General features: G+C 38.7%; 1 protein-coding gene across 2 annotated transcripts in view; it reads right to left on the bottom strand.

Annotated features, from left to right (window-relative positions):
* LOC124722025 (dynamin-binding protein-like) overlaps window positions 1-12343 on the bottom strand; it is a 213651-nt gene extending 201308 nt beyond the window's left edge. For both annotated transcript variants that reach the window (XM_047247207.1, XM_047247208.1), the window contains exons 1-3: window positions 12096-12343; window positions 2895-3072; window positions 2250-2368 (exon numbers count right to left, since the gene is read on the bottom strand). In XM_047247207.1, coding sequence (XP_047103163.1) covers window positions 2250-2368; window positions 2895-3072; window positions 12096-12185 — 387 coding nt within the window. In that variant the 5' untranslated portion in view covers window positions 12186-12343. The remainder of the gene's footprint in view (window positions 1-2249; window positions 2369-2894; window positions 3073-12095) is intronic.
* Window positions 12344-13125: the final 782 nt, after the last annotated feature.

Below are 13125 nucleotides of genomic sequence, written 5' to 3'. Positions count from 1 at the left end.
GAAGGAATTGCAAACACAGTTAGTGTGGCCAAATCTATAGTACTGTGCCACTGTTTGGAATCCTTGTCAAGTAGGAAGGGCAACACACATCGAGAAAATTCAGAGATTAGTACTGTGCCAGGTCTGTATAGTATACTTCAGTTGCAACAAAAATGTACAAGGATGTGAAATGGGAATCTTTGGAAGGAAGACTACTTAGGCCTCATGAATCCTTGTTGAGTAAATATAGTGAACTTGATAGGAATAACATAAGAGAAATCACTGTGCATCCAGAAGCATATAGACAGTCATTTTCTTTTGCTCATTATGCAATCAGAAAAAGGGGGGAAAAAACTGATAACAATGGTACAACGTACCCTCTGCTATGCTCTTTACAGTGGTTTGTGGAGTGTATACACTATCCAATCAAAAGTATCGCGGTGCCCCTACGTAATACAGAACTGAGCACTAAGTATCATGACAGGCAAATCCATCAGTATGAAAGGAGGCATGGAGTATTGAATGGTAAAGCAGCTCCTGACACGCCAAACATTTCTGTAGTCAATCCTACAAGGTGGCAAAAAGAGTGACCTCACTGGACAGTGGATGACAAACAAGTAATTTCGAGTGATGAATCACGCAACACCATGTGACAATCTGATGTAAGAGTCTAGGTTTGGTGAATGTCTGGAAAATGTTACCTGCCATCATGTGTAGTGTCAACAATGAAGTACACAGGAGGTGGTGTTATGGTATGAGGGTGTTTTTAGTGGTTAGGTTGTGGTCCCCTTAATGCGCTTAAGAAATCTCTGAAGTATTGAAGGATTTGAACACATTTTATAGCAATGCATACTGCATACAGTAGAGGTACAGTTTAGAGCTGATGACTGACTTATAAGCACAACAATGCACTCTATCGTAAAGCAGCACCTGTGAAACAATGATTTGTGGAAAACAACATTCCTGAAATGGACTGGCCTGCTCAGAGTCTTAACCTACACCCACTGGAGCACCTTTGGGCTGAGTTACAACATAAACTCCGCTCCAGACTCCAACACCAAAAACCAGTACTGCCTTTTTTGGCTCTTGAGAAAGAATGGGCTGCCATTCATCCACAGATATTCAGACACCTCACTGGAAGTGTCCTCAGCAGAGTTCAAGCTGTCATAAGGGTGAAGGGTGGACACACCCCATATTAATGTTCACTAATAGGTGTCTAGATACTTTCAATAAGATAGTGTACATAGGTGTAGATACTGCTTACAATTTCTGTTTAGATGAAACTTCACAAGGAGGACTTGCCACCTACACTATCTTGTTCATATAGGTCTTAGTTTATAAAAGTGGTCCATCCACAATGCACATGGTTAAACCAGGACTACCATATTTTTAATGCATCACACTTAATGGTGGTTACTGTAGTGAACACAGGTTCTACAGCAATGGGGCACTGGTGGCCGTTATCAGCCCCCAATCCTGAATTCTGGATTCCTCATGTCAATTCTGACTGTGTCCTCTGGAAGGATGTAAGTTTCAAACCTAAGTCAGGTCTTATGAAGAACTCATATAAAATAAACATTAGCATTAATTTAATACTGATACAGAAATAAAAATATCTTAACTAATTAAATTCAAAATTTCACTCCAACCAGAATGCTACAATTTTTTGTCTTAAGAGACCTAGTTAATTTCAGTGAAACATAATACATACGGGCTAGAAGTATTGAAATTTACGATATCATTTGCCTAAGCAAAAGTCTAAAAATCAAAGTAGCACTATCATAGTCCAATTCACGAACGATGGCAGTTCTTTCAGGTCGAAGCATGGATGGGTACTGCAGAGTTCCTCCAAGTGACAGTTGCAGTACACACATACACGTGCTTTGTGCTTGAAGAAATGGAATGTGTTGCGTACCATCACATTCAGAGGTAACAACTCTCAACAAACGGAATAAAAATTCACTAAATAATTTGTTATGATTATGTTTAATGCTCACATTGGCTACAATATTCACAGCAGAGCACTCAGAGCAGTGCTGAACATTCATTGGCTGTTGGAGAATGCGTGATATATAGGTGTGCAGAACAAGCCTAAACTCTACCGCCATCATTCATGACTCCAGCTATAAAGGAACATAATATCTTCCACTTCTGCTACTTTTTCTCTCTTTCCCCAACAATATACCATACTTTTAAGGGTAGACTAATACCTGTAAACTAAGTAAGTAGTATTTTAATTAAATTCTGTGTTGAATAAATAGTAGAAATACCTTTATGTAAGATGAGTCCAGCTTCCATGTGTATGTTGTAGGGAACATACCCTTCCTACTTCCAATACTGCCCTCCCACCAATTATCATCAATCTTTTTTATGCCAATAATCAGCTCACCTGAAAAATTAAAAAAACCACATTTCTCCCCAATTTTCCCTCTTTGTTTACAATATCCATTGAATATGCTAAGTGTGTTTTATTAAAATCTTAGACACAATTATTTCACAAAAATCGTAACAAAGTTACCTTCAAAAATATTAAGACCAGGAACGGAACAGAATTCAAAAAGTAAAACTGATACTACTAATCTATTGTTCTTTTTCCATTGTCAGTCGGCACATTCTGAATTGAATGAAAGATTTACATTATTGCATATAGGTGGACTGGATACCGATTTTAAAAAAGGGGGGGGAGAGAGAGAGAGAGAGAGAGAGAGAGAGAGAGAGAGAGAGAGAGAGAGAGAGAGGATGGGGGGGGGGGGCAGGCACAGAGTAGTGAGAGAAGGGAAGATTATTTAGCATTAGTTTATTACATAAATTAAACACAGATGCAACACAAAGTGATTTGTTTTTATATTACTGAAAATGTGACACACATGCATAGAAAATATAAATCACTTTCTCTAGAATGAAAATGAACCAACCTTTCCTGAATGAAAGATCACCAGGTTGTTGTCCAGGAAAATCAGCAATTGTGGCAAAGAGTTCATAATCATTTTGCAGATCAGGTGGGTCCACTTCTATCAAGTAGTTCAATGGTACTTTTCCACATGTACCATTAACAATACCATTACACCAGTGACGATCTATTTTCTCCAGAATCTGGAAATTACATTTGCTTTATTCAAATCTGTTTATTGCACACTGAAGTGTATACCAAGACACAAATGTGATGGAGAGGAGGGGGGGGGGGGGGGGGGACTACATAACAGAACAACAAAGAATGGACACACTGTAAATATAATGATCTCACACAATCAGATTGAAATTTTTCATGATCTCCATTGTTTTATGTGGCGTATTTTATGCGGAGATTCATAGCAGTGAAACTGTTACTTTAGTGGCTATCTGGGAAAAAAAAGTTTAAGATTTCACTGTTAAGTGGCAGCTAAACACATGCTCAGGTTCTTCAGACTGCAGACATCTTATAGTGGGCTTTGCAGGATGAGATTATCAATTTTTACAGGGAGGACCATCATGGGTCTGCCGCTGATGATATTATTTCACGAAACAAAGCGACCACAGCCACAGTTAAATTCTTTATTCATTTATTCTGTCATAATGAACTTCAAAGCTATAGCCTCCACAGAATAATAATAATAATAATAATAATAATAATAATAATAATAATAATAATAACATAGCCTTAACAATTGTAAACAGTCCACAAAAATTGGAAAGGAAGGCCAAAATTACATATTTTTGTTGAAATCATACCATATGTTGCCCCATATTCATAATGAGACTTCAACCTCAAACCCAGTTACGACAGAATACATAAATACATAAATTAACTGTAGATGTGGATGATTTATTTCCTGGAAGAACTCTATATGAGTGTCACCAATAAATAGTGGATACTCATAAAAAATTAGAGGGGACACAAGAAACTTACAGAAATAAAAAGGAAGACCATGAAGTAATTAGAGATGGAACATACTTTTAGAAATATATTTGATTCGAGCTCAAGAGTATACTGCTCAGAATTCTCCCCACCTAAGTAACATCTTCAATCGCTTACAGTACATGCTTTGGTTTGTCAAGACAAAGGCCTCTCCTTTGTTTTTCTGGCTTTCATATATCTCCATCTACACTTGTGAAGTGCTTGACAGAGGGTGTGTTCCACTGTACCAGTCATTGGGGCGTTTCCCCGTTCTATTCATGTATGGAGCATGGGAAAAATTATTGTTGAAGTGCCTCTGTGTGTGCTGTAATTAATATGATCTTATTCTCACAATCCCTGTGGGAGCGACATGTATGGGGTTGCATTACATTGTTAGAGTCATCATTTGAGGCTGGTTATTGAAATTTTGTCAACAGACTTTCTTGGGAAAGTTTTCTTCTATCTTCAAGAGACTGCCAGTTCAGTTCTTTCAACATCTCAGTGACACTCTCCCACAGGTGAAACACACCTGTGACCGTTCATGCTGCCCTTCTCTGTATATGGTTCAATACCCCTGCTAGTCCTATTTGACATGGGTCCCAAGTACTTGAGCAATACTCTAGGATGAGTCACATGAGTGATTTATAAGCAATCTCCTTTGTAAATTGATTGCATTTCCTAGTATTCTACAAGGAAACTGAAGTCTGCTTCTTGCTTTACCCATGACTGAGCCTATGTGATCACTCCTCTTCATCGCCACTAAGCGTTACACCCAAGTATTTGTGTGAGTTTACAGATCTCAACTGTGACTGACTAATATTATATTCATAGGATGCTACGCTTTTTTTGTGAAGTGCACAATTTTATGTTTTTCATCATTTGAAACAAGTTGCCAATCACTGCACAGCTTTGAAATCTTATCAAGGTCGTTCAGACTATACTTCTTTGTAGATAACTGCATCATCTCTGAAAAGTCTGAGGTTACTATTAATATTGTCTGCAAGATCATTAATGTACAACAGCAAGGGACCCAACATACGTCACTGGGGCACACCTGAAGTTACTTCTACATCTGTCGATGACTCATCATCTAAGATAACATGCTGCATCCTCCCTAGAATGAAATTCTCAATCCATTCAGATATTGTGTCTTATACTCCATATGATCATACTTTTGATAATAAGCGTAAGTGTGCTAATGACTCAAATGCTTTTCACACATCAAGAAATACTGTATCTTCCTCATAGCCTTGATCCATGGCTTTCAGAATGTCCTGTGAGAACAGTGTGAGTTGGGTTTCAAATTATCTATGTTTTTGAAATTCATGCTGGTTGGCATGGAGGAGGTCTTAGTGTTCAAGATACCTTATTATGTTTGAGCTACAAAAATGTTCTCTAAACAAATCAGTACCAAGGATGATGATGTCCCATACTCCGAGGAGTGTAGGGGACGATGCAGGAGACCCGCACCACTGTAATAGTCAAGGTCCTAGTGGAGGTGGTTTGCCACTGCCTTCCTCCGATCGTAACGGGGATCAATGATGATGATGAAGATGACACAACAACACCCAGTCATCTTGAGGCACAAAAAATCTCTGACTCCGCTGGGAATTGAACCTGGGACCCCGTGCGCAGGAAGCGAGAACGCTACCGCAAGACCACGAGCTGCAGACAGTACCAAGGATACTGGACAATAGTTTTGTGGACACATCTGTTTCCCTTCTTGTAGACAGGTGTAACCTTTGCTTTCTTCCAGCTACTAGGCACAGTTTTTTTGTTTGAGGGATCTAGGATACATTATTATTAACAGAGGGGCTAACTCAGCCATGATTTCAGTATACAGGGTGTTACAAAAAGGTACGGCCAAACTTTCAGGAAACATTCCTCACACACAAAGAAAGAAAATATGTTATGTGGACATGTGTCCGGAAACACTTACTTTCCATGTTAGAGCTCATTTTATTAATTCTCTTCAAATCACATTAATCATGGAATGGAAACACACAGCAACAGGACGTACCAGCGTGACTTCAAACACTTTGTTACAGGAAATGTTCAAAATGTCCTCCGTTAGAGAGGATACATGCATCCACCCTCCGTCGCATGGAATCCCTGATGCGGCCCTGGAGAATGGCGTATTGTATCACAGCCATCCACAATACGAGCACGAAGAGTCTCTACATTTGGTACCGGGGTTGCGTAGACAAGAGCTTTCAAATGCCCCCATAAATGAAAGTTAAGAGGGTTGAGGTCAGGAGAGCGTGGAGGCCATGGAATTGGTCCGCCTCTACCAATCCATCGGTCACCGAATCTGTTGTTGAGGAGCGTACAAACACTTCCACTGAAATGTGCAGGAGCTCCATCGTGCATGAACCACATGTTGTGTCGTACTTGTAAAGGCACATGTTCTAGCAGCACAGGTAAAGTATCCCGTATGAAATCACGATAATGTGCTCCATTGAGCATAGGTGGAAGAACATGGGGCCCAATCAAGACATCACCAACAATGCCTGCCCAAACGTTCACAGAAAATCTGTGTTGATGACGTGATTGCACAATTGTGTGCGGATTCTCGTCAGCCCACACATGTTGATTGTGAAAATTTACAATTTGATCACGTTGAAATGAAGCCTCATCCGTAACTAAAATGAGATCTAACATGGAAATTAAGCGTTTCTGGACACATGTCCACATAACATCTTTTCTTTATTTGTGTGTGAGGAATGTTTCCTGAAAGTTTGGCCGTACCTTTTTGTAACACCCTGTAGAGTCTTGTAGAGATTCCATGAGGCCCTGGGACTTTGTTCAATTTCAACAATTTCACCTGTTCTCAATTCCATTGACACTAATATCTATTTCACTCATCTTTTCAGTGGTACAAGAATTAAATTGTGGCAATACTCCTGGATTTTCCGCAGTAAAGGAACATTTGAAAATAGAGTTAAGCATTTCTGCTTTAGCTTTGCTAGTCTCAGTTTCAATTCCTGACTCATCCATGAGTGACTGGACACCAACTTTGTGCCACTAACACCTTTACAAATGATCAGGATTTCTTTGGGTTATATTCATGCAATTGCACCAGTAAAGTATTCTTAAATGATTATTGTGAATTATGTTAAGGAGGAGAAGCTTCATTGATACTGAGTCACAAATATTTTGTGTACATACAAGGACTCCACGAGAGAGAGAGAGAGAGAGAGAGAGAGAGAGAGAGAGAGGGGGGGGGGGGGGGAGATTCTAATCATACCAATAAATATAACTAGATGTTTGCAGGGAGTGTGTTCTGTTAAACTGTAGGCATTACAAGAATGGGGACAGGAGGAACTTTTTGTTTTGTCTTACTGTTTCCACAGGCTCTACAGTGTAAGATATTGCTTTTATAAAAGCTGCAAATTACAAGTTGTTGCTCATATGGCATCTAACTGAACTTGATGGTTGCCTCCAGCTGGTAACAAACTTACATCAACTTACTCTAAAATTAATTTTCTACATCAAGTTTTAGTTTAATAATTAAAAGCAAGTGCTCAAAACTTTTTCTGCAGGCAGTGTTCCACAGCTCTTAAATGATTCAGAAAAAAAAGTTGTTCTTATGGGGCAGCAACAACTGCATAAGTCCATTTTGTAATATGGTGAACTTGCGCATCAGGTGCTTAATCCACAATCTCTTATTGTGTACACAACCAGTATTGGAAATGTAAGATTCCACCATCTTGTGTACAAAATAAAATCACTTAACCATCTGCGGTCATCCTCACCCCACTGTTGTCATGGAACAAAGATTCCTCATCAAAGGGATAAAAGGATCACAAATCCCATAAAAATTATTCTACCGTGCTGTGCAACCAGGAACACTAACAGGAAAACTACATAATCATTACACAGTGTTATGTTTGTGTTCCCAGTCGCACAGCACAGGACGGGGGTACCATTTTTAATAAATCTGTGGTCCTTTTGACATGGAATCTTTGTTCTATGACAATAATGGGGTGATGCTGACGGGGTGATGCTGACCTCAGATGGTCAAGTGATTTTATTTTATATACCAGATAATGGAATTTTAAGTGTTCTGAAACCAATCATGTACAAAATAAAGGATTGTGGATTAAGCAAATGTCATTCGATTTCTTCATTTTTCAAAATGTGTTCAGAAAAGATGTCTTAAGACCCCTAAAAGCAGTTATATTAATAATTTTTATTATTTTCAAATAGTTCTGATCTTAAATCATTATCAGGTTGACAAATATTATCAACATCAGATGGGACAATAGCTCACTGGGCGTTAGTGCGTGACAGGAGCAGGCAAAAGAGAGGCTGAAGTTTTGGTAAGAGTTACACACTGCCCCACACACTGTGTATTTTGTAGTTGATATGCTATATATTTACATTATATACATCAAATTACTCATATAATATTTGTTTGCTATACAGCTTTTATGAAATTATCTTGCAGTTTGTTATTAATACAAAAAACCACATTAAAAACACAGTGAATGCATATCTTCAGACATAGCATAGGTCCATCGGTTAAAACCCTTATTCTACATTAACATTTGGGGTCAAAGGAAGCATCAGATTCCACCCATCCGCTTTGACCCCTGACGTAAGTGTGTTGTGTTGTGCGATGTCACTGTGGCACACTGTTTCCAAGTCGGGTCACGTTTTCAGATGGAGCGTCGTCGTATTTGGTGGTGTGGCCTCATGGTGGATGTTCACATTTGAAGATGTTTGTGTTATGTGTGGTATTGGGTCATTTGACTTTGTGTAATTATTCTGTGAAGTAGTTGGGGGTCGGCCGAAGCGTCCGATCCCACCCGTCAGCTTTGACCTGTGATGTAAGGCTGTTGTGGTGTGTGACGTCACGACGACGCAGAATTTAGTTTGTGAGAGTGGCGTGTTTGTAGGTGTCATTTTGATGCGATCAGTGGTGCTCTCTGGTGGTGTGTTAGGTGATGGTTTTGGTTTAGTTTGCGAGTGTGGCGTCGTGTGTGAATTTTGGTAATTTTTTTTATGCCTTTGGTAGGTATGGATATGACTGACAGGGTCAACAGTTTTCGGTTGTCGGCTATGATGGCGGACAGTGTATTGTCTCTAATAAAATTTCTTCAACTATTCGGATTTTTGGATGAAGTCGTGAAGTGTTCAGTATGTCGTGAAGAAATGAGGCCTACTTAAAGTTCCAGCGTCTCGGACCAGGGTCGGCTGTATGTGGAGATGTCGTAAGGATAACAGGTCAAGGGAAGTGTTTGATCCCAATTTATGAGATCGGGAGCTGCTGTTGAGCAGGGAAGTGTTCAATCCCAATTTATGGGATCGGGAGCTGCTGTTGAGCTATATAGGTCAAAGGAAGTGTCCGATTCCAGATGATATTGTGTTTAGTGGTATTTGGGGAGTTTTGTGATGTCTGTTTTTTTTGTCGTTTTGCGTGGTTTTGTATGGGGGTGAGTGTCTAAATTTGTTTATATTTAGTTTGTCCCCACCCAAAAAACCCCCTATTTCCCGTGCTTTTCCAGTTAGCGTCATTAGGCTTTTTGTGGAACGTGTGTGTGTTTGTTTTCCGATGTATTTTCGTCCTCATAGTGTGTACGTAACGACTTTATATGCGCCATATTGGAATCGTGGTTTATGGTCGTTTCCGCCATATTTGTGACATCATGGGTCAAAGCAGACTGGTGGGATCGGACGCTTCCGTATTTCCATAGTTGGAAAAGTGAGCTGTGTCACTAACGAGTTACAATGATTTAGGCCTACTGTTTTGGGGGTTTGTGCATATGTGTTTGTGACAGTATGATTAGTGCTGTATGTTTTTTACAGACCACAATGTAATAGTTTTTTCTTGTTTTTGTTAGAGATCGATATGATAGAAAAATTTAATAGTTATTCATTCCAGGTTGCGATGGGCAATGACATGACAACAACCATAAGGCTTTTACAGTAGTTCGGCTTGATTGCTAATTATGTGAGGTGTCGCGTGTAATGAAAGCATGAAGTTGATTAGTCCCATCTTCTTGGACCGGGGACCTATATATGTGGCTGTGTAGCCATGAAAATATTTAGTGATCTATCCGACAGGGACTTCATTCAAGACAACTCGGTTGGCCACCCTGAAGATGGTTTTACTTACATATTATTTTTGTTATTGTTCATCTTTACATCTTTGAGGATTCATTTTATTTTGTTCTTTTTTTTCTTTTAATTTCTTTGTGCGTGTTGTGTTTAGGAGTGGTATTAGGTGGGTTGGGGTTGGTTAAAAGCGGGGTTAAGAGGTTGGGGTTGTTTGGATGTTGGCTTTGTTTGAGCTATATAGATTACAAGAATTTTGCGATACTACATATTGGACTTGCATGTGTTAGTTTCTTGATATCAAAGGTTCTGTTTGAGGTATATAGGTCACATGAAATGTAAAATTCCTGTGCTTTTCATTTTGTAGTGTTATGTCATATGTTGAGAATTTTGTGTGTTTGTTTTGTGGAAAATATTTGCTTTGGGATGGTGCTGTTTTTCATATTGTCATGTGTATAGCCTGTCCCCATCTTAAAGTCCCGACTTCCCACAGTTGTCCCATTAGTTTCATTTTATTGCTGCAGTGAAATATTCTGGCATCATTTTTATATTTGTTTGCCTGTGCATGTAGTGACATAATGGTCACCATATTGTACATGTTGGAAGTAGTGGTGTCCGTCATCTTGATGACGTCATGGGTCAAAGCAGATGAGTGGAATACAACGCTTCTGTAATGCCCACATTTGTTGGCTATCACAACTTACTACCAAACTGTTACCTTCCAATCTATCCTAGACATTGTGCTATTCTACAGATCAGTCTGTCACCATAACTGAGATTTTATAGGGCGTGGGGGGAGGGAGACCAAAACAAACAAGCCTAATTTCAACTTTACTTTTTATTAGACAATATCGACAAGTCAGTGGGGAGTCACAGTCATAATAAAGCATGATTCTCAATATCACTCATAGCAGTGATGTTCATAGCATGACATGGTGGGACAGTAAGGGGAAGATATTTTAATATGTACCTAAGACAGCATATATATCACATATGATTCAGATACTGTACAAATTAGTGGGTTATAAATGTCAAAATTAATGTGGCAAGGCCATACAGTTCCCAAAGATCTGCATGCTTGTTAAGAAGCCACTTACAATCAAGAGTACAGAATGACAGGTGAATGACAACGTTAAACAACCAATCACTATGAACCACAGTGGTGGATACAAGATTCTACCACGTCTGCCTGCAAAAAATGGCCTACAGGCTCAAAGCAAATGTGCCTGCTCTACCAATCATGACCACACAATACAGTTGACACATTTTTAAGCGATGACTTCCATTTGTTCTGTCAACAGCACCAAATAAAAACCAAATCAATAGTTTTTTCAAAGAAAATTCCGCACTGGCTGTATCAATGATTTTTATTAAATCTGCGACCGGTTCCGCACCACTTATCGGTGCATCCTCAGGCAATATATGCTATTTATAACATGGTAACTTTGAACATTGCCCCATAGTCACTCCCCACCATTCACATCCAATACACCATCATCTGGTGAGAGCGGTAGTTGAAATTTAAAAATCTTTTGTAAAAAATTTTTAAAATGATGGGAGCGGCAATGACCATGCAAGTTTGCATGGTCATTGCCGCTCCCATCATTTAAAAATTGTTTGTAACCACTGTTTAGAATGTCAGTGCTGTGTAATGCCTCTTGTCTGTTATCTTAGTTTTAGAAGTGGTTTTGATATATAGTCCCTACGATGCGATGTAATCTGTCTGACCATTACCATTGAACAATGTTGACTTATTAATAGCAATTTGTTCTAGTACTGACCCTCGTATTACTTTGTTTTACAGTATTCATTTTAGTATGACAGTTCAAATTTCAATATTGCATTCATATACTATATATATTTTACAATCAATAAAGAAGCTCAGTTTCCTTGCTCCCAGCATGAGGCTTTTATGCCTCTGTCATGTGTACAAAAGTTAATAATATACATCTATGAATGAAATCATTTGTTTGTAAAAGTCTAACACAGCCCATAAATGATGCCAGTGCATGCTGTTCTGTCTCACTATAGTCTTCCATGGTTAACTTTAAACGAAAAACATTAGGTCTATTAACATTCAGAAACAGTCTATAATTATGAACACTTTTGATCTGGCAAAGCAGTCGCCTCTGCTAAAAGTAGCGAAATTCGTAAAGTACATCTGTCTGTGACCTATAATTACCTGTACAATGTCTCCTTTACACAGTGAAAGTTCTCCTGCAGTCGTCGTGAGAAAGTCATTTATCACCTTTGCGACTGTCCCCTTTTCCATGTTGTCAGCTCATTTCAAAACAGTATGCCACCCTGCTAGCGTAGACAACAAATCCCTATAAACTTTGGGCACTGACAATGCTGTCAAAACTATCCATCAACACCACCGTCACGCGAAGTATATAATCACATTGCATAACCTCACACATCTACCATTGCTTGTTGTTTTCATTTGCTATTTAGGACTGTCATAATGCCAACATTACGACGATGAGCAAAATTGTCAAAAATTGACGTTTATTGCAACACGAAAACAGTGGTACGATGCTTTCTATTTTTATAAAATCGAAAAGATATTTCTGCTTTATTTTCTCCTGCTATAGACTGAAACAAGCTATTTATATATTTTCTTGCTTTGAGTTCATCAGTTTTAATACCAAGATGTAACCTTGCTTGACGCAGGCACCTGTCTCCTGTCTAGAACATGCAGTCACAGAATTCAACTTTTAACCTCACTAACAATGAGAGAGATATCTCTTTATGCACTAACGAACATTCACGATAGTTGATAATTCTGTACACTGAAGCTAGGACCATTCTGCGCATTTTATGGGTAGTGATTAAATAGCGCAAATTCCTGAACACAGCGCGCTAACTACAAATGGAATACGAATTTTAACTTCTCCCTATAGCGTGCATTCTACTACAATGTTAAGAAATTATATTCCATATTTGCAGGTTACATTCAGAATTGTTGTTGCAAATCTTTATTTCATAACATACCTGTTCTTGACTGGATCTTTGCTGAGTTACTCCGTAATGAATAAGAAAAGTTTAATTGCTTACTGCAGTTTCCTTAATGTTTTACATGTTCGAAAACATTGTTATTAACTAAAACCATCGATTTGCTACTAGCACAGTCGAAAGCTATGTTAAATGTATAGTAGCATCCTCGTAGATACGAAGGAAATACAGAAAAAATTCTTTTGTAGTGTAGTGCC

Source organism: Schistocerca piceifrons, chromosome X (genome assembly GCF_021461385.2).
Source record: "Schistocerca piceifrons isolate TAMUIC-IGC-003096 chromosome X, iqSchPice1.1, whole genome shotgun sequence".
Classification (NCBI taxonomy): domain Eukaryota; kingdom Metazoa; phylum Arthropoda; class Insecta; order Orthoptera; family Acrididae; genus Schistocerca; species Schistocerca piceifrons.
This window is presented reverse-complemented; position numbering and strand designations above follow the sequence as displayed.